The following is a 27,156-nucleotide window of genomic DNA, read 5'->3' on the forward strand; positions in this document are numbered from 1 at the left end:
CTTGGTTCAGACCAGACGCGCTTTGAACGTTTTTGACGCTCTGAACGCTGGCTGCTGGTCACTAAACTGTACTTTTGTATCCAACGCCCAAGATGCTCCTGTCGCGTTAGCCGGAAAAGAGAGGGGGGAGAGAGGCGGAACTTTCTAAAGCAGCATGGCTTTATTTAATAGAGAACGTCATCATAGGGTGTCTCAGCTCCATGTCTGGGTTCACCAGATAAATCATAAGGATTCTGATGAGGTTTGCTTCCAGCGCTATTTTGACAACCTGCTGAGACGAATTATGTATCGCTCTGATTGGTTGACGCCCCGCATCAAGTGGCAAAAGTTCGTATTTTCCATCTCTAGTTTTTGCGGGGAAAACGCTGAAAACGCGCCGCAAGAAAGCTTGACACCTTCTTGACACACTTCTACATACACTTTACATTTAAACCTGACGCTCAAAACACGTCTGGTATGAACAAACCGTCACCTTTATTGTCTCTTGTAGGGAAACAAACAACCACACCTTGTGGAAAACAAAGGATGTCATTTAAAACTATAAATTCTTCAAAGCTGAGACAAATTATCTTCATACTTGGATTCATGCTGGTAAATATGATGACATGATGAGCAGTCTGTGACAACAATATATCATAGTTGTGTTATTTTTTTTATCTTTCTTTAGTGGCAGTGTAAAATCTAAAACCTTAACTTTACTCAAAGAAGTATCCAAAGTTGTCGCTGTGCAAGAAAGTTGATGTGATCCATGTAAATTAGAGGTAATAATTCTTATAATGATTTCAAGTTCACTTTACTTTAATTGACAGTCTCAAATTGTTGGATTTCATCCATTTTAACTCTTTTTTTTATTAAAGTAAAACAGTGGGAAACAAGAACAAGTAAACCGAACAAATAAAATTAAATGAAATATTTTGAGAAATTTTAGTCTGCTGCTAAATTATTGTCTTTAAGGCTACAATACTGACCTTATGTAGATTGTCACACTTGGGTACCCCCCCTACGAAGGCTAATTCAACACCCGTCTTGCATTCTCTCTCTTCTCTGAGCTCTCCTAAACCAGTAAAAGTCAGCTCAAGTGTTGACTGTTGTCTTATCTATATATTTTAAAAAAAAATCAGTGGAAAAAATGTTTTGTTGTATTTTTTAAATTCATTCAACACAATAAGAAGATGGTGCAGGTGGTTAGTCGGGGCGGTAAATCAAATCGAAAACAATCAAATATCGGGATTTTTTTGGTTCACAGTTTTAAAATACTTTTTTTTTTTTTAAATAAATACAATTAATTCATTATAAAATTTTTGTCAGTTTTATTGTCTTTATTGATCTCTTTCCTCGTTTTTTTGGGCATTATAGCAACAGAATGATGGTCTGGCTACTGTGTTGTTTTTTTCCTAATTAAAATCAAGAAAAATGACGAGCAAAAAATGTCTTGTACATTTTTTTTTTGGGGGGGGGGGGGGGGATTAATCTACAAAAATAATCAAAGAATTGTGAGAATTGCAATTTAAATTGAGTCAGCACCCAAAAAATCCAGATCGAATCGAATCAGGACAGAAGCAGATCATCACTGCCTGAGTGTTAGCAGTGTGAAGGTTGCTGGTTCAAGACTCAGCTTTGAAAGGCAGCTGTTCTGCGTGGACTTTGCATGTTCTCCACATGTATGCGGGGTTTTTCTGGGTTCTCCAATCTAAAAATAAACCTGCATGTTAGGTTAATTGATCACTTATACATTTAAGTGACTTTTGATAAAAGCGTCTGCCAAATGACTGTAGAATAGAAAAGAATCCATGTTTTTAACAGATGGTTGAGATAATGTTTAATAATATAATAAAGACAGTGAAGTCCAAATTTGAACAAGTAGTGGGCTAATAAAGACAAAGTGTTCGAGGAAGCTCTAAGTTTTTAATCAAATTTATTGGTAACTTAAAATGTTGTTCTGTCACATGATACTGAACTGCAGCTAAAGGTTGAAGACATTTTGAGGGCTACTTGTAAATATGTATTAAGTCTTACTTTCTTAATAATAACTTTATGAAAACATCTAAACCAAACTATTCCTGTCTAAAGATCTGCAACTGAAAGCAACTTAGAAAGGTAAATAATGTGACTAATACTGATGTATTACAGTCTACAGTGAAGTGCCGCTGTCCACTTACACAAACATTTAAACAACCTGCAGGACTTTGGGATTAATCGCTTTGTCCAATTCAGAGTCGCAGGAAGCTGGACAGGTCGCCAGTCCATCACAGGACCACACAGAGAGACAAACAACCCCTCACTCTCACACTCAGTAACCAATTAACCTAACATGCATGCCTGGAGATACCCCACGCATGCACGGGGAGAAAATGCAAACTCCACATTTAAACATTTTCTTCCAAAATGATTCTATTTGAAAGACTTTTGCCTTTGAAAAACATTACAGTCACAGTAGAATTACAAGCAATCCAGTGAGCTCGCGTATGTTATGTCCCAGATTACACTCCATTCATAGCTGCTCACACATTTCAGCTAAAACCTGAAAGATTGACCAGGTCACCAAAATCATCTTCCTCTCAGAACCGTCAATGTCTGCTGTGATGAAGACTCCAGTCACTGCTGAGATATTTAATTCTGTAGCAAAGTGGTGTCAGACCAGGTCAGGAGAAGCTTTAGAGCCAATATAAGCCAAACTCTCTTAAATCTGGTCAGTGGAAGATCTTGCAGACAGAGCTGCAATGCATAAATGTTTATTCTTGACCCCTGTTAGCTTACCAAGTGCTAACAGTGCTGCTACATCATCTATCATTTTCCTCTGAGGAAAAGGCTTTAGATGACATGTTGTCATCTAAAACTGATGTCCAAGAACAGGGACACATGTTGTCAAACAAGTGTAGAAAAGTGTATTTTTCTCTGATTGAACTGTAGCTTTTCTGGCTTGTATTAGTTAACAATTCTCCATTTGTTTACTGTAAAAATAAATGTTCCTAAAAACTGTCCAAAACACTGGTGTTTTCATTGTTTGGTTTCAGCAAAACTTTTCGGTCCAATCTGGACATTCATGCGACACCACAGGGGCCCAAAGATTCAATCTCCTCAGATAGGAACCTTTCCTGTTTTCTTCCTCAGCTCTACTAATTACTGTCTCTGAAGATTAAAAAACAAATGTGGAATGAGGAAGCATCAACATGCCGATGCCAAAAAGGGTCAAAATGCATTTTTATTTTTCAAACTGGTCCTAAAATAGCTTGGATGAAGAAGTTTGGACAGTTTTTTCACCCTGTAATGCATTTTTTTTTAATCAAAACTAGGTGAAATAGAGATTGATCACAGTAAATGACAATGAATTTAGCTCTGATAATCTCTTTGTTTTTAAAACCTTGGTTTTAGTTAAAGAATTATAAATTTAGTTTTTAATCCAATCCAAAAAATAGATGGAATATTTCTTTGAAGAGTAAAAAACACTCACATTTTCCTCCACAATATAATTTTGAATCACAGTTGTTGGGCTAAATACAGGTTCGTTAAGTGTTCAGTTATTATCCCAGTAAACTACAGTCAGACAGTGTTCACCATGTTGAAACGCTGCCTGATGTTGATGACTTTCAGCAGTGCAGATATGCTGATCTAGATGAGTTGATCCCTGCAGGTTTAGTGTGTGGAAGGATGATGAACTGGGTAGATGACCTGTTCTGTCACACCCTGATTAGCATCACTACAACCAGGAAGCTGGGACTCATCAAAGGATGAACTCCAGCAGGACATCCTCTGATAAAACCACAAAAATATTTGGCGCTTTCATCTAAACTCGTGTCCTGAATTTTCTCTTTTTCCCCTTCGCAGAATGTAAATATGGCCGCAGCCGTGAACTGATGACCCCGAAGCAACAAAATCAGCCCACAAAGACAACACAATAACCCACTTTCAAAGGTCCTTATTCATTTTCTGCGCCACTTTTTCCAGTTCAGGGTTGCAGGGGAGGTGGAGCCGATCCCAGAAGCGACTAGACAAGAAGCAGAGTACAACTTGGACAGGTCTCCAGTCCATCACAGGTCCAACACAGAGAGACACAAGACTCATTTCTAGTGACAGTTTGGAGTAGGGGTGTCCATGTCCAGGCCACGAGATCTACTATCCTGTAACTTACAGCTGCAACCCTTCTTCAACTCACCTGAATTCCCTCATCTGCATGTCTTTCAGGCCTGCATCAGCTTGATTACAAGCCATTCATTTGATTGTTGAACCACTGATACGTGATGCATTACTGCTTTCATGGTCTTCAGATCCCAGGAAGAATAGCTGCAGTTTTGCTGCAGTTATTGGGGATCCAATTAAAACAATAAAAAATAATATTCCATATATCTCATTTTTATACACACTTATTTGGGGTCACTGGGGCATGGAGTCAGTGTTGGGGGTAACACATTACAGTAATGATATTTCTTTATTGGGTAACTAAATAAATTAACACTGCATTTAAAATATCAGTAACAAAATTACTTTATCTTACTGTAGGAACGCAGTTTTTCCTACATAACCCGAGTTATGCTTACATGAGTGTGAAGTTCTGATCTATTTAAATAATGCCTGCATCAAGGCCGGTTCTAGGAATGCATACCTGAGGGGGCAAGCAGAAATGTGAAGGTGGCATCATGTGCACACATGTAGTACAGTATTTTTTTAATGAGACTGGGTTGTTGGTGGAGTCCAACTCCCAAGAAGTGGATTGTACTTTGTCAGGCCTTTACACTAAGACCTGTCCAGTTTGGGTTTCCCAAATGAAACCAAAGCTCCTGCTGGTGCAGCTCATAGGGCAGGGATCAGTAACTAGATTAGGCCTGGCCAAAATTTATTCGACCAAATGAATAGTAGGCCAAAATGACTTCTTCACAGCTAAAACTTGTTTTTCCTACTAAAATTTCAATTGTATTTATACATTTATTTACATATTAAAGTACTATATATTATATTATATTGTATTCAAATGGAATGGTGAAATGTTATTTATACACTGTCCGTTATATTTTAATACGGTGTGGGCTGGGTTAGGGTTAGTTTCTATTAGCTAGGCTATTATGAATTGGCTTGAAATGATGTGTATGTAAAATGCCCCCAAGACAACATTGTTGTCAAGTAGTGCTATACAAATAAAGCTAAATTGAATAAAGCTGAATTAAACTGTTTTCATTTATCTTGAACACCCGGGTCTTTGTCCCTGTCTGATATTTATGCAGCTTTCTTTTACATTCCTGGATGGATTAAATATTTTTTTATCCAATCTGTATTTGTCGTCCTTGTGGTACCACTAGGGCATCTGGTTAGGATGCCTCCTGGACGCCTCCCTCATGAGGTGTTCCTGGTACATGCCTGCAGGAGGAGACTCCGGGGAAGACATTATATCTCTCAGCTAGCCTGAGTGTGACCCAGGATCCCTCTTGATAAGCCGGAAAATGTGGCTAAGGAGAGGGAGGTCTGGTCTTCCCTGGTTACGCTGCTGCCCCTTACGACCCGACCCCAGATGAGCAGCAGAAAACTGATGGATGGTGGTAACCACTGTCCTCTTCCTGACATCACAATATGTTTCCCATCACTGAGTGAAAACAATGAGATCCACACAGATGTTTCAAGGAATATAAGATATCTTTGTTACTTATTAAGGAAAGTGTTTGTCCAAGTAAAACAATGTGGAAATGAGTTTATAGTCCCTGGACATTTTTAGACACAGGAGTGTATCAAAGCTGCACAGCTGATCAAAATATCAATCTCATCATTAATCAGAATAAGTGTTTTTTTTTTATTCAAAATTACTTTAGCCAACATGTCTGATGATGGTCAACATAACATAGGAAGGAACTTCTCTTCAAGAGTATAGAACTGATTTCTTCCTGAACCAAACAACAGACTCAGAAATGGCAAAAAGCTGAAATTATGACTAATAATATTATTATGAAGTAGTAAAGAACAGCAACTGAAAAGGAAGCTAAATCTATATGATTAATAGCACAAATTACACAAACCACTGCCTCCTGTAAAAACACTTTCAGTGACAGGTTGATCCAGCATAGATACATACGTATGTGTGTATACAGTACATCTATATTTGTAGACATGCTTGCAGGTGAACGATTACTCCTGTGCAATAATTTGGCTCTTTGCACAGTGAAGTAACTGTTAATCCTCTTATCAAAGTCATCATGCCTGATGTCACTTTATTCTGTTATCACATGCATCCTTCTTTTGCATGATTTGTATTCATATTAAGTTAGTTTGTTTTCTATTTTATTACATTTCTATCTCTACAATGTTTGCCTTTATCTTTACCTGCTGCTGTAACACAGAATTTCTCCTGAGTGAAAGCCCCAACATAATTCACCATTTATCCAGGCGTTTTAGCTTTTTCTAGTGATTTTATATCGCAGGGCAAGAAATCAGAAAACAGAGAATTAAGCCATTCAGAAATTATACAATCTTTTGTAAAATCAATTTGTTTAATGTGGGAATCAGGTGTGAAATCTTTATTTCAGATGTGACAGATCTCCATTAACTTTAGTGTTGTAGCGCCTCCTAGTGGTCAAAGCCAATGAAAAGGGTTTGTGCAGACCAAAGGTCAGATTCATGTGACAGAAAAATGCAGGCAGTGGACAGTGTGTGAAATTGAAATCACATTTATTGTTTGTTCTGGAGCTGATTCACTTAAAACTTAACCGTTTGTGTACAGTACAGTCCATTCCCCAACTGCATCTATTTCCTTTTAATGTTATTGTCATTTCACTGTATTAACACACTCACACACACACATACATACAAAAAAAAAACAGCAATTTGCACCAGCTGAGGTTCCAGTTTACATCTCACACACTGATGCGGAAACAAGAGGCAACAGCCTCTAAAAATCACATGAATGCAGAGAGAGAGAGAGGGTCTTATTTTACCGTGTAAAGTGGTCCGACTGCAGGCCTACTTTTATGTTTTCCCATTAGGGGTCTTATTTATACTAACGTTTGACTATTATGTTAAAATATTTCCCTCGCGCTCAATCACTTGCCACTCTCATCAGCACCAAAGATTCAGCTTGGAGAAGCCAACAGATTAAATGAAAAATACCCCTAAAAAGATTCACCTTGCAGGACTGCAAATACAGAAATGCACAGAGCAATTAAAAATATGTAGCATCAGATGCTAAAAAAAAAAAAAAAAAAATCAAATCACAACAGAGGAATTAAGATCACTTATTTCTTAACTACCTTGCTAACAGAACTGCTGATAGCTCTATCAGCACCAGCAGCCGAAGTACATGGAGTTATATAGTAAGTATCTATGCTCCACAAAATGGATTGGGGGTGTTTGGATTGGACAGACGCATTTGAAACTTGGGCAACACTGGAACAAACTTTATAAGGTTGCCTACATGGACCCTTTGTTGAATGCTTCACTTCTAGGTGGATGTGAACACACGGATGCAACAAATAACAGAAAGCAGCAGCTCAGACGTCGTCCTCAGGAGGTCACATGTGTTTCTGTATTTGGACTGAGGGCTGACAGTTCTCAGGAGTTCTGCTTGAACTGGAGTTTGGTTTGAACTTGTGATTAATTGGAACAATAATAATAATCTAACATGAGGCTGCTTCAGGAGCTCGGGTCTTTAAAGTTGATGGGTTCAGATCGCAGCGGGTTCGCTCCGTTGTGCTGTGGTAGCTTTGCAGAATTCCACCCCCTCCTCTCCACACCGTCAGGTCCAATGTAAACAGATTTACAGAGGCAAAACATGGGAGTTAACAGACTCTTTGGCACATCCAAACATGGTGACGGATGCATGTAAGTCCTGACCGCATTGCAACAGAGCTGAGCAGGCGTCTTTCAATTAAACAGCTTTACTTCAGTTGTTTTCCTCTTTCCGCAAAAATGCTCGCTATGTATGTACAAAAACATACAAACTAAGAACACACACACACACTGCTGACCCAATATTTTCAAACATTCCTAGGTTATATTTTTTTTTTACCTAACTTTAACCACATTCAGATGCAAAAGAATAAATAAATTATTTGGGTTACATTGAAAAGAAGAAGCAGGAAGAAAATGGCAACACCGTGAGTGGAACAAACCGAAACATGTACGCACGAGCGCTGTGGCGCCAACTCTTAAAATCTCAAAGCTTCAAAACAAACATAAAACAAAGCAACTACGCTTTCAACACAACAGCAGCGCTACCTGCTGAAAAGCAACATCACACCACGTTAGGACCCTCAATGGCGCCGCCGTACTGGAACATACGTTGGACTGCGTATGAATGTGTGCATATAAAGGAATGAGTAGGTGCTTCGAGCTACATTCAAGCTAAATGTATATTTGGAGGGGTAGAGGGGAGGGGGGGGGGGGGGGGGGGGGGGGGGGGCAGTGTTACATTATAAAGTTAACTTGAAGGAGTTTCCTTTCTTCGATGTGCTTCCGCCTCTCCAATCGGAATTAGGCGTCAAATCCACATTGACGCCATTTGAAATGGGCATCCCATTAAGTGCTGAGTGACGACTTTAAAAGTGCCTTTTACCACGTTTATAGTCTCGACCACAAGACTGGCATGATTAGAAATGTCACTTTGAAATCAGTTAGGACGCCAAACCAACCTGTTGTTGATAGAAAAGGTCAAAGTCTTGAAGGTTTTAGTAGTGCGATGTTCGTAAGGGGGAAGGTTGGGGAGAACCGTAGTAGAAAGGAAAGGGGGGGCGTGGGTTTAGGTTTGATAAGGGGCTGCATCGTCCCCCAAATCTCCCAGTGAATGGGAGAGGTACAGTATCACCTGGACATTCATTATAAACAAGGCAAAAAACCAAACATTTGTTCGTTTCTTCCATTAACCTTGGACAGTTCCCATCATCACCCATCTCCGATCCACCAATAAGCCAGGGGAGCTTCGTTCCCATGGTAACAGGACCTTGTAACAGTCTCAAGCTGCTTCAAAGGTGCTTGGGGCTCAGAGGGCTCTTTGGAATTAAAGACGCTCCTTCTAAACACTTTGTGAAGGACGAAAGCAAAGAAAAGGGGAGGCTGAACAGGAACCGGACGAGGAGAAAACAGGTGGCGACGGTCGGTGGCGGTGAAGGAGTTGAGCTTACGCCGTCTGGGTGGGGAGAGGAATGGAAGCTGGAATGAGGGGGGACTGCTCCTCTGAGACTTTTACAATCTCTGCGGCAGTTATGGCAGGAGCGCACTCGGCCAGAGGTGTGGCGGCGCGGCTGTTGGGAGCTGTGGAGCGGGTCGGGGTGGAGGTAGAGGCCTGGGCAGAGTTGTGGATCAGAGCCTGGTCATCAGCGGTGGCGGCTTTGGCGGCTGCAGGCTTGTCGTAGTTCATCTTGAGGATGTGCTGCTGGAGGTGTCTGATCCAGTCCTCCTGCACCGACAGCGGGCCGTGGAACTCCACCTCGCAGAACCTGGAGCGGAGCAGAACAAACAGACTTTTCGGCTGGAAACGATGCCGAAATAACTGCAACGTCTCTGACAAAATGTCACATGAAGACGCAGCAGCGTACAATCTGATGCTACTAAGTAGGCATCTCCCTTGAGGGGGGGGAGGGACGCTGATCCCGTCAAACATTTATACTACAGTTACATCAGAGCTTAAGCACTCCTTTATGTTGCTTTAAAATCCCAAATGGTTCCTGTTTCTCAATACGCCGCATTAGCATCCAAAAGTAAAGCGTTGCCTGGCAGGCTGTGGGGGAAGGGGCTGCTTCTAGAGGATCATGGGACTATTTAAAACTTAGACACTTCATTTAATGATACAGGCTTAAAATAACTAACAGTGAGAGCCCTGAATATTTTTCCTTGAGCCCTCTGAGACGACGGCCAAGTATCCAACTCACCGGCACTTCAGGGTGTAGACCTTCCCCACGAGTTTAACCAGTGGGTAGGAGGGTGGCTTGGGCACCAGGGCGGGGACGGTGCCTGTGCGTGGAGGCTTTGGCGTGCCGCTGTCCCTCTCTGCTCCGTCTGGGAAAGACGGGTGCTTCAAGGGTCGACGCTCAAAACCTTGGCAAGAAAAGAGGCAATAAAAGGTGTTGGTGAAGCGGGGCCACAGAGCTACCTGCTTCAGCTGGATTCAGGCGGGGAAACTCGCACTGCTAAATTTGGATAAAGGTTCATGCGTTCGTTGGCGTTTTATGTTAAAATGTGACACTTTCCTTCAGTTTTCAAAGCCACCGGGTAAAAAGGAAAGTGTCACACTGTCAACTTCCTCAGCTCATGACAGATGGAAACACGAAATAAAAACCATTTGACAGCTTCAACCTTTGAATAGAATGACATGTAAGAGTGCTAATGACACACCAGGCTCTAACACACACTGCATCCGAGAGAACAGTGCAGACATTTTGCATCCTGCCCTCCCCCCATTGATGAAAAGTTTCAGTATCAATATTTATACTATTAAATAAAACAAATGGACTTAAATTTGAGGTATAACCTTGTCACAAAAAGTAAGGAAATGTGTTGCTTGGTTAGTTATTTCTGCCTTTTGGGAAAACCAACTGGTGCTGTATCATACGTTGTTGGAAAGCCTGATTGGTCACATTCACCACGAGGTTCAACAAAGCAGCAACCTCTGGTGGTTAAAAGTGAAGCCTAGGTGGAAGTGCATAAAACTGCAGTTCCCCCTTCATCCACTAGGGGCTGCAAAACAGAACAAATCCCCATAGACTCATGTTAAGACCAACTTCACAGCAGAAATAAACATGTTTGGTTCAAAAATCCATTTTCGGTTTAATAGGTCAGGTTTACCTTCATGATAACTGTGGGGGGAATGCATTTTTTTCTAACTCGCCCGTTTAAAAGTAATTTAATCTAGAAGTTTGGCAAATTTAGGGGCGTGTCTTTTTGATTGACAGGTACCTGATCTCCCGCTTCAAGTAAGAAGAACGTAGAACAACCCCAGTTTTTAGCAGCGTGACTTAGCTTTAGCCCGCTTACCACCATTAGCACCCGTTAGCTCCAGGTTAGCTCTTAGCTACAGGCAAGTCGGAGATTGCTAGATGTCAATCATCCACCATGACGCTCAAAGCCCCCCTCTCAGCTCCACCTCTTTACCCAATTTTGTATTTTCCAGGAGAAACGACACGCATGTCTCTGCAAAGATGGCGACGGCGGGAACCGCCCACCAAGCTTCCATTTAGCTCTCCAGAAACCTACAGGTGACGTGACGGAGGCTTCGTCCATCTTTTATATACAGTCTTTGGGTATAACCTGTAAGGATTGTGCTTCTGTGTAATGACAAACACGGCTAAATGCGTGGGTTTTCCAACCAAAATGTGCAAAAATCCCCTGCAATCCTCTCATTTTAGCATTCACTTGTCATGAGGTGCAAGTGCAACCAGGTGTATATCAGCCACGAATGTCTGACTGTCACCTGACTGGAACTTAACTAATGGATAATTTATCAGAATCAGATTCCAGCGCTGGCAACATCCCGTATCTCCACAATCTGGAACATAACTCCATGCTCCAGGATGACAACACACTCCCCCCACAGAGCCAGGATCATCACAGACTACTTTCAACATGTAAGGGGTGGAGCGGATGAAATAACCAGCCGCGAGTCCAGGCCTCAACCCGTTGAACGCTAGTGGAATCAGCTTGGGTGCAATCCCGCAGCAAAATGTGACCAAGCTGGCGAGCAGCATGACGAGGAGGTGCCAAGCTCCTCCTGGATCTTCCAACATGCTAGAGAGGACTGACTGTGCAAAAAGAACAAAGTGTATCACTCTGGAAGAGTTCAATAATCCAATATAATAATACACTCAGAAGACAACCAGAATGAAAACCAACAGGAGAATATTGTGGCAGATTTTGGTGGCATTAGCTACACATTTAACTATGATGCTCATTCCACAAAAGTTATACCTTGATGTAAAGGTGACAAATCAGGCTTTCCAGTTATGTATAATACATGACCAGCTGGTATTATTAAAGGGGGAGAAATAAATGATCAAACACAAATTTCACTTTTTGTGCCAACTTATTACTAATACCAACTGAAGCCCTTCCCATGCACGCATTATTTCTGCTTGTCATATTTGACTGTATAGATCTTAAATTACATCAAATTTATTCTTTAACACGTTGGCAACCTTTTGCATAGTTACCAGAGCAATAACAACTGATGCAACAACACCAAATGTCACACCACTCCTTTGTCAGTTCTAAGTATTTTACGTAAATACTGTATTTTTTTGAAAATCTATAACCCATAACATCTCAAACATACAGAAAAAACAACTTTTAAAAACGAATAAATTTGCAGTTTAAGTGTGAATTATTGAATTTATTTATCAAAACATGAACAGAAAGTGAAATGTAATCTATGCAGGTGTATTTACTCAGACACACGCAGCATATGCCGTATCCCTGCATACCTCTGGGCAGGCGGACATTCAGCTCGCTGCGAGCCACCTGTGCTTGGAGTGGGAGGCCGCCACCGAGCCGTGACAGACTGGGACTGCTGCGACCCGGCCTGATGGGAGCCGCCTGTAAACTGGTACCAGCTTCCTCCTCGGTGGTCTTGGAAGAGCCCTGGCTGACCTCGCGGCTCAGCGGTCGCACCAGGCTGACGGCCAGCGAAGAAGACCACTGAGAGGAAGAGGAGGACGAGTGGGTCTTCTGCAACAAGATTGGGATGATACGATCAGAATCTGCTGATGCAGAGAGACATGAACTGTCGGTCTGGAAGATGGACAATGAGTGATCCTGTCGGCACTTAAAACGTGTCCTGTTGTAAACACAGACCCTCATATTATGTTGCATAAAACTAAACTGTTAACATATTTTAGAAGAATGAAGCCTTTGGTAAATATGAAACGATACCCAGTAAGGTTCTTTATTTGCCATTTGTGAGTAAACCAACAGTCCAGACACGTTGGAAGTCGTGTGCGGGCTCTCACGTATCAGCTCTTCAGTTTCAAAATGTTAAAACATTTGCCATAATACATATTTTAAGTCAAAATATAGCCACCATGTGTAAACTGGATTAAGTTAACAAAATGAACTTTTACTCATATACTATTAGCTGTACAATAGGATGCTTTGGCAACTTCACGGGGATTAATTAGCTTTTAATTTGTAGTAATAATAATAATAATAATAATAATCAATAAATTTTTAGGTTACCATAATTTGTAGAATTTCCCTTTGGTGATTAAAAGTATTTTTCATTAAATTCCTTTAATTCAAATTAAATAAATAGAAAATAAATAAATGTTGTGAAAATAAATAAACAAAGCAGAAAGCTTAGCTCTTACAACTGCTGGAAAGCCGTTTATTTCTATCTAAATCCAACAGTAGAGTGGGACTAAAATAGGGATTCTATCAATATGATATCATTAATTTATGGCAATTTTCACTGATATTCATATTGACACCTTTTCCTCCTGAAAGATAAATCACGATTTTTCAGTGCAATATAATTGAATAGGAATTCTTTTAAAACAATAAATATTTATCAGTAAATTACACAAAAGTAAAATACACAAAAGTAAAACAAAGTAGTTAAACTACTACAACTGTAGAGTAATTAAACTACAGAAAATTATAAGATTATGGACATTTATTAAATTAAAAGTATTGCATATAATATGATACATTTAATAAAACATAATGGGCAATAACCTGGATAAAACCAGTAGAATATCACAAGCAAACCTCATCATCACTAAACAGTAGCAGCATCACCATCTGATAGGCAACCATAATTATGTGACACGGGAAGATGTTGCTGGGCTTTGCACACAGTTTTATTCCTTAAAACTCTCAGAAGTAAAACCAAATAGCATGTTTTATAGCAGCAGAGTTGTACCTCAAAACTAAAAAAAAAAAAAAAAAGTACTGAAACAAATATTTTGACTGTTAGTTATCAAAGTACTGACTCCACAGTATCACAAGACCAATGAGCATGAGGAGGAGGTACCAGTATGTTGTGGCTGTGGATGTCCTTCCTCTAGCTGCTAAGGCCCCAGTTTCAGAAATAAACAAAGTGTTAAAATGACAACATTGTTTCTTCTGCCTTTAATTATCTGATCCAAGAAACAAGAGTCAATAGCAGCATATGCTGTTTGGCTTTAGCAAAGAAGATTTGGCAAGTTTTTCCATGGATACCACCCACATACTAACCTCTGCTGCTTGTCCCACAAATGTTTTTCCTTTAAAAAAAAAAGTGTCTTCATTCAAAAAGCAAATTCACAGGCTTTCCAATGGTGTAAAGATTTACTGGCAAGACGAAGTGTTGTAACAAAGAAATAATTAACCAAACACGTTTCCTCTCTTTCTTTCTTTCTATGCCAATTTACAGCAATGAATAAACAAAAATTCTCCTCAAATGATAATTATTGAGTTGTAAGTTTTAAAAAACTATCAGGAGCACTTGTGGGAAACTATTTCAGTCAGATACAAACAGGATCTGCCAAGCTCAACTTGAGATAAAACTCATTTTATTCTGGGCTAAAAGGGCAAACTAAACATTGCACATTCCACTAAATGGCAACAAATTTCAAGAATGTCACTCAAGACACACACACACACACACACACGCGCGCGCACCGACACACACACACACACACGGAATGAGAAGAGGCTGGCTTTTGCAACAGGACAATGAACCTTAGCAGACCTCAAAATCCACCATGATTTAGAAGCACAAGCAGAAGCTTTTAGAGAGTCCTTTAAAATCCCCCTGACCCAAATATCAGAGAAAATCTGACATGCTGCGTCTGCAGCAAAGCCAAAAAATGTCTCCGAATGAAAGACCGAGCAAGACAAAAATCTAGACAGACAATCTGAACAGAAAAATACCTCCTAAAGGGGTTTTATTCAGTAGCATAGTGCCCACACATCAACAATTACTATCTGTTTTATTTGCGCTTATAACATCAAATTAAACAACGAAATGACTTTTAAAAAGTCACTTCTTTCAGATTTTTGCTATCAAGTTTGTATTTACTTCATTTCACTGCAGAAATCAAAACAAGGTCATGATAATAACGGACACATTTTCTGCAACAATGATGTGTAAAACTGGATCTGTTCTGCAAGTCGCTGCTTTAACGACTAAAAGAGCATTTAATCATGACGACTGGTCAGAATAAGCTGGTATTTGTCTTTTATATGTGTCTACAAAGCATTCATGTGTGGGTGCACCAATACTGTATTTCTTTATCCAAAAACACAGCGTAACTGCTCAGTGGTACAACTATAATGCACATTTTCTGTTAAACAGACTTGTTGGGTGACAGTACATTGTGCTTTAGCGGGGTTGAGCATGATTCTGTATCAGATCCCGGAGCACATATTCAGCTACTTATCCTCATCTTCAACACAAAAGTATACCTTTTATAGACAATGCAATTCTACATGAATCTAAACAAACAAATGCAGCTTGAAGCTGAGAAAAAAACATCAAAGAAAGTGCACACCTTGTGAGTCAAATGTGAACAAGTCACAGAGGTTTTTAGCATTTAAATGAACACCCCGCCCTCCCCTTTATGTTAACATGTGAATTTATCATTCCTATTAATAGAGGCGACATCATACGCTTCCCAGCATAGTTCCAGCCAACCTCACCCTGAGCAGATGTCTGATCAGCTAGAAACAAACCACCAGAGAGGCTACGAGGGGTTTTGAGCTCTGTGGTTAAACTACATCCTCATAACCTGAAATAATCTTATAATGAATCCCTGTTCACTTATCTTGCCTCCAAGTCTGTGTTTTATTATTAATGTACATCCATGCTTACATTTGTAAATGTAATATATACTTAACTCTGAACTGTATTCACATACTTATAACTGCACTGAAATAAAAAAAAGTCACAATCATTGGTTTACTGAGGTGAAACAAAGGTCTATTAAGGATTATATTAATAATTTAATTGTTTGTTATAAAAAACACTTGATAAAAAATGTACATAATTTTAACTGATTTGTGTTCAAACCAAAAAGGCAACTGAAGAAAAACTGTTTTATGACATGCACAATGAAGTTATTCCTATGATCAATTAATTAGTATTTTGATTATATTCGCAAAAAAAGGACAACTAAATAGAGCACAAAAAATGATGAATTCTGAACCTTGCTACTAAAAAAGTACATTTAAAATAACATTTTAGTGTCCCATCACAGTGTGTTGTTTTACATTATTTAACCATATAAATCCTAACTAATCATGTTTTAAGCATACAGTTTCTGTGTCATTTTGCATCATTTTATGGTAGAAACTTTACTAAAACCTTGTCGCCTCCTGCACCCTGACAGATACAAAAAAAAAAGCAGATGACTATACTACAACAATTTTGATCTATTGCATGGTAATAAATGATAAAAATACCAAAATATTTTTTTTTAAAGATTTTGTTAAAGGGGAAAAAAAAAGACTTAAATGCACTTTTCTACCCAGTTGTTCATAAGGTAGGCTTTAAAGGGTTAATATGAGAGAGAAAGAGAGAAAATTATATTTTTCTCCTGGCATTAAAAAAGTACATATCCATCTATCTGTCTGTATGTCTGAGTGCAATAAAATGAGAATTTTGTACTTAAAATGTAATCAGTCTTTTGTTTCTTCTTCAATTTAGGTTTTCCCAATGGTAAATAGTTTTGGATTTTAAAAAAAAAAAAAAAAAAAAAAAACAGTCTTATGGTCTTTACATACCTACTCTGAATATTTAGTGTGAATAATACACACAGCAGTATTTTCTTTATTAAATTAATGCCAGGTCAATGGGACTGTTCACATAGAGTCGTATCAAGATCATCTGAGAGCCAAAGGACTCTTTTCAAAGGATTACAAGAAATTCTGCCCAGCAATTTTGCCAGTTTTATTTTTCAAACTAGGTCAATTGATTTTTCAGCTATGCAAATAGCTTCTACCATGTCATTCAAACTCCTTCATTACCATGGCCAAGTGTCTTATTGTCTTTGTGTAACAGCACTCGTATTTGTTCAACAAGCAAGAAAAATATCACAGCGACAATTATCAAAAAGACAATGTAAAAGCGGATCCTCAGACTGTTCCAGGGACGTCTTGGAGCAGTTGTGGTCCAGTTTTAGCTCCTGGACTAAAACAGATAAACTCCCCAAGTTCTCCTTTTTGTTTTCTAGAATTTTTTCTCTTTCTTCTTTTGCAGCATCAGCACAATATCATCGCTTCATATGAAATCCATGTTTGTTTTTGACATCTCATGAGTTTATTTTAGAATCTTGGTAATTTGCACTTGATGTGCACATTAAACACATTGATATTTCACCTCTGAATTCAAAATTTCATGTTGTATATTTGTTTCTGATGTGTAAAGGCCTTTAGTTTCCCAGACATAAATCAGTAATTAAGCTACTGAAGTTAGCTTTCCTGCCTGGTTTCATTTTGTACAGGTGAAGAACAAGGACTTCTTTAATGAAAGAGGATAACTGGACAGTGTAAATCTTCTGTTTTTAGTTTTATGTCATCTTCTATTTTCTTATTGTTGTAACTTTTGGCTTTAGCTCTGCAATCTCTGACAAAAAGCAGCCTCACTTTGTTGTACAGTGTTAGCTATAATAACTACTTATCAGCTGAGGATTTGTCAACAAGATCCATTTGCTGTCTGGCAATATTATTCATTTTATTCTTCCATTAATAGGATTTTACACAGGTGTACAATTCTGTTAAGACTAATATGTGAAAGTGAACCTTACAGTACAGCTGGTGTTAGCTGCTGTTAGCTAGTATTAGTGATTGTTAGCTATGCTTACTGGTTCTCTTCACACAACTCTCTTCTCTTTGAAGATTTCATATTTCTACCAAACCTTGTTATTTTCTTTAGGTTTTGAGGTCTGTTTTACTCATAATTATAAGACTGTGGTCTGTTATCTTTGGCTTCAAAACTTTTTACTATCAAAGTTAGCCTAGCTTGGCTGTGCTCCTTCGTGTTATGTCATTGCAGAACTTACAAAGTGTAAAAAAAGAAAACGAACATCGAATAACTAACGTTATAACTAATATTATAAACATATTCTCCTACTTCTAGCGCATGGTAAATGTTCTTTTGTTTAAAAATCACTAAGTTGTATTTTAATCAAAGCTAGCAGTTATCTACTGTTAGTTGACTGGTAAATTAGTGGGGTTTTTTTTTTTTTTCTATTTATATAATCTACAGATATTTAGTTCTTAAACTGAAGCCTGCTATCCCAATACCCAATGTTTAGTTGGGTTTACCTCTGGGATGGAAAAAAAAAAACAAAAAACCAATACAATTACAATTACAAGGACATTTAAAAGGTAATCGTCTCTGCATGTGTGTCACATCATAGCTAGGGGAAAAGGTGTGACAGTGACGCAAATGCGCCAGAAACTAATCCTGAAGTGGGGGGAACATACTTTTTTTTTTTCCATCAACAGCTTGCCATAATTTATCTGAAGATGAAACATAAGCTGCCAGGCACCCTGGTTACTATGGCAACTATCAAGTCAATAGCTTACTTGTTCTGGCATCTGTCCCCACAGTGATTTTCACTGAGTGTAAAAGAGACGGGATCTACAGTAAGGCTCGAAGCTGCGAGACAACACGTCTGAAGCTTTCCAAGACACAAAATGTCTGTCATGCCACCAGCAGAGGCCTCGTTTGATCTCAAAGCATGACGCCGATTCACAGCACTGTGAAGAGCGAGGCTGTCGATAAAGGTAGCTCAGTGGGTTCTCATCTTTTGCTGTACACCGCAGCCTGGGTGAGAGGCAAATTCTTCCATATAGCTTACATTTTTTTGTGTTAATAAACTCTACTTACATTGGTAACAAGATTGAACTGAATCCATGAAACTCCTTCCATTCAGATAAAATACACACACACACATTGATCTGAAATACTACTTTGTTGTGAAATAACAACAACCAACAGGCTCCTCACCTTTTTGAGGGCAGAACGGTTACCCTGCATGTAGCTTCGGTGCATCTCCAACACCTTCTGCGGCCTGCTCCGCATCCAAGCGCTAAGAGTCTCAATAGGAGATCCATTTACAGACCACTCAGTTACACCAAACTGTCTCAGGTGGGCTCGCGCATGGCTGGCTAAAGCCTTTCGATTCTCAAAGTAGAAACCACACAGCTCACAACTGGGGTCTGAAAAACACAGTAGGAGTAAACTGAGCAACTTTATTACAGATTAATGATAAGGATGAGATGGGATTTCACTATTACAACTCACCCTGGTGTCCAGGCTTGTCCGGGGAAGGTTTCCTTTTCAGTGAGAAGTCCTGTGGAAGGGCTGAGAAAGTCTTAAGCCGATGTGGTGATGAGTGGGCAGTCTCCACTGACTTGGCCTCCTCTGATAAAGGCCTCTTCCCTAAAGGGGACATCCTGAAAAACTTCCCTGCAGATGGGATTGAAGAAGAGCTACCCAATCCTTGTTTCTGGTACCTTGGCCCTGACTGCAGCAAACTGAGTGGAGATTTACGAAATTTGGAGGCCTGGTAACCCGAAACACCCAATCCCTCTGATGTTCTGGCACCACTGGCATTTTCCCACAAGGGACTGTTAGTTCCTTGGCTTGACTCTTTCTTCACTCCATGGTCCGAATTAGAAGAGCCTCCTATCCCTCTCTTGTGCATGACTTCCCTCAAGGTGTCAATGGGCGAGCCATTCACGGACCACTCCGTAATGCCCATTTGACGAAGATGGGAGCGTGCATGGCTCGAGAGGCCTTTACGGTTCTCAAAGTATTCCCCACAGAATTCGCAGCGGATGTCTCGCGTGGGCTCCACCTCATGGGCCATTGCTAAAGAGACAGGGTGATAAGAGAAACTTCATTAACACAAATTTAATCTATTTAGTATCTATTTTCTTTATGATTTATCAGGGAATAACAGTACTCAAAATACCCAAGTTGAGGGGGAACACATTGTCAGAGCTGCTCCAGCCAGACTTGAGAGACTCGGTGGAAAAACCTCCAGATCTCCCCACCATTGCTGGAGCTGTGACTTCCAGCTGAACCGGCTCAGGTTTCAGCTTCAGAATCAGGCCACCGGAAGGTGTTGGAGGAGCCGAACTGGATTTAGACACCACAGACTGAGGAGGACTGGAGGGACGGGCGAAGGTGAAGGGTAGGCGACCCAGGAGGGTACCTGAGGGAGACGAGGAGGGTGACAGAGGAGAACGAGGAGGTCCAGGAGAGGACGGAGGTGGAGTTTTACGAGGTTTTAGAGGAAGGGCGTAGGGCAAGCCTCGCCTTGTGATGACCTCCCGCAGAGTGTCAATTGGGGAACCATTGACGGACCACTCAGTTATGCCCATCTGGCGCAGGTGGGAGCGTGCATGGCTGGAAAGTCCCTTGCGGTTCTCAAAGTACTCACCGCAGAATTCACAGCCTATTTCCTTTGGAGGTTCATCTACGAAATCAGAAGAAAAGTTACTTTTTAAAAACTGTATTAAACAAGAAAAGGGTGGGAGTCTGGTTTTGTCCAAACAACTGATCACGTTTCACTCACTGTGTGGAAGGGCCATAAGTTCCCCACTACTGAGACGAAAGACCTGCATGGAAGAGGTCTTGAGACGCTTGGCAGGTGGGCTGGATAAGGACGAGGCAGAGCAAGAGGTAGCTTTGGATGTTGACCCACCACCAGCTGTGGTCACCTTGTACAGGAGCGATGAAGAGGAAGAAGAGGAGAGGGTCAGCAGCGGTTGCTTTGGGGAAGGAAGCGTTGTGGTGAGGCCCCGTGGTTCCGTGTGGCTGTCAAGCTGCAACGTACTGGCTTTGTGCTTGAAGTCATCGGTATCAATGAGTTGACTCAGGAGGTCAATGGGAGATCCGTTGGACTCAGAGTATTCTACACCAAAGTGTCGCAGGTGGGCTCGTGCGTGGCTGGATAAACCTTTTCGAGTCTCAAACCAAGCGCCGCACAGCTGACAAACGATGTCCTTATTTGGGTCTACTTCTAGTGCTAAATGGAGAGAAAAAAGTTCAATTGAGTAGCAAGAAAACAATAAACAGCAAGCGGATATAAGGTTTTACCCAAGGGAATGACACTTACTGAGGTTAAGAGGAGCATCGCTCTCCTGCGGTGCCCAGAGGGGTTTGGCTGTTGCAATGGTGGATGTGGTCGAGAGATTGGGGGTCAGGCTTTTTATTCCCCCAGCCTTGTGCTCAGGGGAGCGCAAAGGGGAAGACACAGGCAGTAAAGAAGAAATGGGGGCTTTCTTCACTACCGATGAAGGGGAGGCAGAGAGCGGTGGAGCTGGAGAGGCACTGGAAGAAGGCGTGGATGCAGGGGAGGAAGAGGGCAGCGGTACTGCTTTTGCTGCTTTGGCCAGGATGGAGAGAGGGATGGGCTTCTCGTCTAAGTCCATGTCGTCTGGCTCCTCATCTTTCAAAGGAGCAGACGGGGAGTGGTTGAGATGGGATGGGCTTATTTTGCCGTCTAAGTCACGCTCCTTAAGGATTCGGTAGAGGAGGTCAATGGGGGCCCCGTTGCTCTCCGAGACGGTGATACCCAGCTGGCGCAGGTGAGAGCGGGCGTGAATGGAGAGTCCACGCTTGCTCTTGAACTCAGAGTTGCACACCTCACACTTCAAGTTGTGGACTGCAGAAGCGAAAAAAACAGCACCTTAAACATCCCAAGAAAAACTTAAGAATGTCAAACACACAGCGGTTACAAATCCTGATGCCGGGAATGCCAACAACAGCAGGTGGTGAAGGTTTATATGCAGGTCACAGACACCCCAGAAGACACATCACCCCACTTCACATTGTTGTCTTGAAGTCTGCAGTAACACTGACACAGAGGTTCTCTCCTTTAAAAGCTAACACATTTTTCTGTCTCTCTGGCTCTCCCTCTGGACAACATACTTTGCTGTAGTGTCGCCACACCTCAACAGTGACCTGAGGTCAGTTTCACAAAGCCTCAGCTGAAGCGAATCCAATTCACAGTCAACACTCTCAGGTCAGCATCCCCTACAATTTCTACCTCACCCTTAACGTCTGCATCCTTCTCCGGAGAGAGGCTGTCGGCATTCCCGCTGGAGTTCAAACCATGCAGACCTGCAAGCTGCAGATCATCCTCATCCTCTTCCTCGGCTGCCTCCTCGTCATCCCCTAAAAAAGAAAAAGAAAAAACATAACAGGTAAAACTACAAGCTAATAAATAAAGCATTAAATAAATGAACAGGAGTCCTGAGAGCTTATTGCCTGTAATTTCTCAGTCCGTGCAGCGCCGCCTTATAATGTCTTCTGTTTGGAAATGCATAAAAATATCACATAATTAATCACTCAGGGAACAAAAATAGGAAGAAAAACGACAAGTAGCAAATAACTAGACTACTGTGTGAATCAAACATTGCAGCCTTGGTTTCCCGCAGTCTGGCATTCCTGGGACAAAAGTGCCATTTTCTGCGACAAATCGCTAAATCAAAAGAGACGTGGAGACAGACAATGCTTTTTGTCTGGTGGGCGGCTCTGCGCTTGTCAGTTCATCTCCTGACTGTAAAAGAGAGGCGATGTGACACCTCGGAGCGCAGCGTTATAACACCATTTATTATAACAGAGTATTCCCAATAATGAGCTCAGTATTTATAGTCTATACCAGGAAAAAAACAGAGTATAACAGCACAGAGTATGACTTTGTATCTAAAGAAACCAGCGAAGCGAGCCGAGACTTGCAAGTAAAAAGTAACACTTCCGATTATACTTGGTTAATCCAGATAAGTTGTTACAAGATGACCGATTACCGCCACTTATTGGTCCGCAAAGTGTTAGTGTTTGCCTCCCTCGCGCGCTCTGTGACAGTTTATTTCTAAACATGCATGTTTCCACTTTGAGAGCACAGCGTGTCCTCTATCAAAAATCAAAGCGGAGTAAAAAAAAAAATGGCGAGGATTGGGCAACTGGAGGTGATTTTTACAGACCCTGTGGTGCTGGTAAAAACGCTGGACGTCATTCGAGACGCGTGCGTGAGATTTCTTTTTTCTTTTTTTTAAAGCCAACAAAGTGTTAACATTTTTTTTTTTTTTTTACAACTGCGAGGACAGAACAACCCCCTCCCTCTATCGACCTCTTGGAAACAAACAATGACCCGCTTTATGAGCTCCTGACAGGCATGTCACGGGCTACCTGCGCGTTTTAACGTGCCCTCGCGCCATAAAGACTTCTGTTTTCTCATTTTTTATGACTGTTGTCTGGCTATAATGTGACAGAAAGATGCGGAGTGCGAGACGTCCAGCTCGACGTCGGGGTTGAGATTTCAACAGAGGGGAGGGGGGGGGGCACGCGGTGCTCGGGAATCAGCGCGCGCGGTTACTCACCGGTCCGCAGTGCATCGGACTCCCGACAGCTGAAGCCAGACAGTTTTTCCGCTATTGTTTGGGTCTGCGGGGAGGTGGAAGCAGCCATTTTGCCCCCATATGCACCGCCAAGCTAAGGCGTGACCAATCGAGCAGTGGAGGCGGAGGTGGGGATAAATGCACCCGAGTGCCACATCCACCATGGGCATCAAGGGACGCTCTCTTTCTCTCCTTACAGCACGCGCATACACACAAAAACACCTCCTGCTGAACATCTTTTTCTGTCAACACCTCCCTGTGTCTTATTCTTGCATTAATTTGCATTTCTTCTTGCTTTTTAACGTTTCTAATGAGTCTTGTCATCATTTCAGAGTGCAAAGTTAAACTCCATGAACTGACAGGGTCACGAAACAACACAAACACCCACTCAGCCAGTCACATTGCTTTCAATTCATGTGGAAAATATGGAAAACTTACCTTCGAATTCATCCTCTTCTTCCTTCTTCCAGCCTTGATGTGACACTGACGCCAATTGATGAGACTCTGAAGCAGACAGAGGCCTTTCACTTGTCTCCCCCTCCAGTTTTACCTCTATAATTCCTTCTTCCTCTGAAGCTTTCGCTTCATTCCCGTCTTCATCATCATCATCATCGTCGTCTTCCTCCTCTTCCTCAAGAGAGCTGCCAGGACTTTTAGGAGGAGCCGTGGGAATTACCAGGTCCGGCCTGCTGGAGAAAAGTTCCCTCAGAATGTGGATTGGCGAGATTGTGACGTCCCAGTTCGTGATGCCGAAGTCACGGAGGTGGGCTCGGGCGTGGCTGGACAGGCCGGCCCGGGTGTCGAAGCCGGCGCTGCAGAACTCGCAATGCATCATGCTGAAGGTGTCCGGGTCAAAGTTGGCAACTAGAGAGAAGAGTGGAAGTTGAGCAAAGGCGAGTCAGTCATGCCCTTTTACCAGTTGTGACCAGTTTACTTTAGTTGGAGATGGAAACTGGGATCCACTGGTTTGCCCTAATGAACGGGAGACTGATTGTCATCATACTTGGTGGACTTAATGATGAATTATCCCTAAATTTTTAGCCCATTCGGACCAAAGAAGTCTTCCACTAAAACAGCTTCTATCACTGTGTGAATGACGTGTCGTTTCATGATTAATTAACAGGTAATACATTAAAAATACAACAAACTAAAGTTTACATATCAAAATCAGACATGGTCACCAGTTGATATTTCTAATAGGCCCCATCCAGACCTGGGATTTGTTGATCCAAGCACAACTAAACATCTCAAACATCATTTCTGACAAATAATCTCTGAATTTATGTTTCATCTTCACAGACTGTCAGAGTCGGCAAATGCAGTGTTGTCCAAGTCATTCTGCATGTGAGATTCTGCTTAATTAAAGATTCAGGGTTTTATTTTTCTATTATATTTATCTTCTCCTGTCCTGTCTTTATCCCGCATAACAACCTCAAACAGGTTAAACTGTTGGTTTTCCAGATAAGCTTCATTAAAGAGGATCTGCTTAGAAGTTGTGCTACATTATTAAGCAAGTCACAGTTTCTGTGCAGTCTGGGAAAAAGAAGGAACTTTCTGCTTATAAAAAAAAGTCCAAAAATAAATAAAACAGGCATTTTGTGAAAACTTGAATGAGATTATTGCATTGTTAAAAAATAAAAGTGTGTGTTTGATTCAGAGAGTGAATGAGTTTGTTTAGATGAAGTCTCCATCAGGACAACGCATCGCAGTCAGAAAGCAGCTGCTGCACTGATGCGCAGCCAAGCAGCAACCTCCGGCGGCAAAAAGTGAAGCCTACGTCAAAGTGCATCAAACTGCAGTTCCTCCTTCATCCACTAGGGGCTGCAAAACAGAGCGAATCCCCATAGACTCCCACGTTAAAAATACCAACTTCACAGCAGAAATAAACATGTTTACAGCCTGGTTCAAAAATCCATTTTAGGTTTATAGGTCAGGTTTACCTTCCTGACAACTGTGGGGGGAGTGAATTTTTTTCCTAACTTGCCCATTTAAAAGTAATTTAATCTCAAAATTCGGCATATTTAGGGTCGTGTCCTTTTGATTGACAGGTACCCAATCTTCGGCTTCAAGTAAGAAGAATGCAGAAAAACTGCGGTTTTTAGCCGGTTAACAACGTGACTTAGCTTTAGGCCGCATACCTCAGTTAGCTGGTTAGCTCCTGTTATCTTCAGGTTAGCTCGGTTAGCTCTTAGCTACAGGCAACTTTGGAGTTCGCTCGATGTCAATCATCCACCATGACGCTCACAGCGCCCCTCTCAGCTCCACCTCTTTGAGCATATATGTATTTTCCGGGCGAGACGACACTCATGCCTCTGCCAACATGGCGATGGTAGGAACCGCCCACTGAGCTTCGATTCAGCTCTTCAGAAACCTATGGGCGACGTCACAGAGGCTCCATCCATCTTTTTATAGACAATCCATGCGCGCAGCAAGCAGATGAACTTTTTTGAACCAGGAAACTTCAGAGGCTACATCTACACCGCCTTTAACCAGATAAACATTTGCAGTGATCTTAAAAATTACTTACGTGTTCGATTCTTCAGAGATTCAGATGAAATGGCTCTTCATTTGGTATCACTTAGAGCGTCCAGCTCTGGGCCTCGGGGGCCACAATCCTGAAGGTTTTCAATGGATCCCTATTTCAACACACCTGAATCAAATGAATCAGTCACTGTGCAGAAATTCATTGGCTGTTGGATCCAATTAATGTGAGTCAGGTGTGTCAAAAAAAAAAAAAATACAAAGAAAACCTGCAGGATTTTGGCCCTCAAGGATTGAGTTTGCACATCCTTGACTTAGAGCTTCTATCTTAGCCTAATGTAGCATTATAAATTGTTTGTATGTTGGGAAGCAATCTTTTTATGTAGTGCTTTAATAAAAGTTTTATTTTTCCCTTATAGTTACCACATAATTTTCTTCATGAGATATTCACTGAACGCAAAAAAAAAACTTCCCTGCTTGGTCTGTACCACTACACTCCCCATCTTCCCCCCTCCCTTCTTATAGAGGTTTTTCCTTGCATTTGATTGGCTGCATCACAATCTTGTCAATCAAAATGAAGATTCAGCTCCTCCAGATGGGAGTCAGCTCCTCTCGTTCACTATATAGAATCAGTTCTTAGAACCGGCTTGTTCACAAACAACACAGCACTAACAGAAACACACGACTCATTTTCAGTTTTCTTGCCTGATAGATGCCCCGCTCCATGGGTTGGAAGTGACGGATAAAGTTCTGGATCGAAGGTGGATGGCCACCATGCCCTAATGGCAGCATTGTAACAGCATGGTGGTGGGGAGGCAGCTTTTCAGGCTGCAATAAAGGTGAGATGTGGAGGCCCCTCAACATGACCTCTGCAACATACATTCAGTTCCTAACTTGGCGTTCCCGGTTGTGGTACAGTGCCTTGCAAAAGTATTCACCCCCCTTGGCCTTTTACCTAAATTGTTACATTGCAACCTCTAATTTGACTTTTTTTTTTTTCAAATGAAAATTATATTTGATGGATCTGCACGAAACAGTCCAAGTTTTGAAGTAAAATGAGAAATATAAATTAAAAAAAAAAAAATTGAAAATAAAAAACTGAAAATTGCCATGTGCATATGTATTCACCCCCTTTGTTATGAAGGCCCTAAAATGCTCTGGTTCAACCAATTACCTTCAGAAGTCAAGTGTCACATGACCTATCAGTATATACACACCTCTTCTGAAAGGTCTCAGAGGCTGCAACATCTAATGAAGAGGCGCTGCTGACCAAACACCACTATGAAGACTAAAGAACTCTTCAAACAAGTCAGAGACAAAGTTGTTGAGAAGTACAAGTCTGGGTTAGGTTATAAAAAAATATCTAAATTTTTGATA

The 27,156-nt window shown here is 41.2% G+C and overlaps 1 protein-coding gene across 2 annotated transcripts in view; it reads right to left on the reverse strand.

Annotated features, from left to right (window-relative positions):
• Nucleotides 1-8,359: 8,359 nt before the first annotated feature.
• The window catches only part of wizb (WIZ zinc finger b), a 34,315-nt gene continuing 15,518 nt past the window's right edge, over nt 8,360-27,156 (reverse strand). The window contains exons 7-16 of one of the 2 annotated variants that reach the window (XM_079252628.1): nt 23,737-24,162; nt 22,022-22,075; nt 21,015-21,563; nt 20,472-20,924; nt 19,866-20,372; nt 19,193-19,762; nt 18,896-19,107; nt 12,387-12,630; nt 9,843-10,008; nt 8,360-9,410 (exon numbers count right to left, since the gene is read on the reverse strand). In XM_079252628.1, the coding sequence (XP_079108754.1) occupies nt 9,092-9,410; nt 9,843-10,008; nt 12,387-12,630; nt 18,896-19,107; nt 19,193-19,762; nt 19,866-20,372; nt 20,472-20,924; nt 21,015-21,563; nt 22,022-22,075; nt 23,737-24,162 (3,500 nt within the window). In that variant the 3' untranslated portion in view covers nt 8,360-9,091. Of the gene's footprint in view, nt 9,411-9,842; nt 10,009-12,386; nt 12,631-18,895; nt 19,108-19,192; nt 19,763-19,865; nt 20,373-20,471; nt 20,925-21,014; nt 21,564-21,952; nt 22,076-23,736; nt 24,163-27,156 lie in introns of both variants that reach the window. The other variant, XM_079252627.1, reaches the window with a different exon arrangement.

This window comes from Telmatherina bonti, assembly GCF_933228915.1.
Source record: "Telmatherina bonti genome assembly, chromosome: 14".
Classification (NCBI taxonomy): Eukaryota; Metazoa; Chordata; class Actinopteri; order Atheriniformes; family Telmatherinidae; genus Telmatherina; species Telmatherina bonti.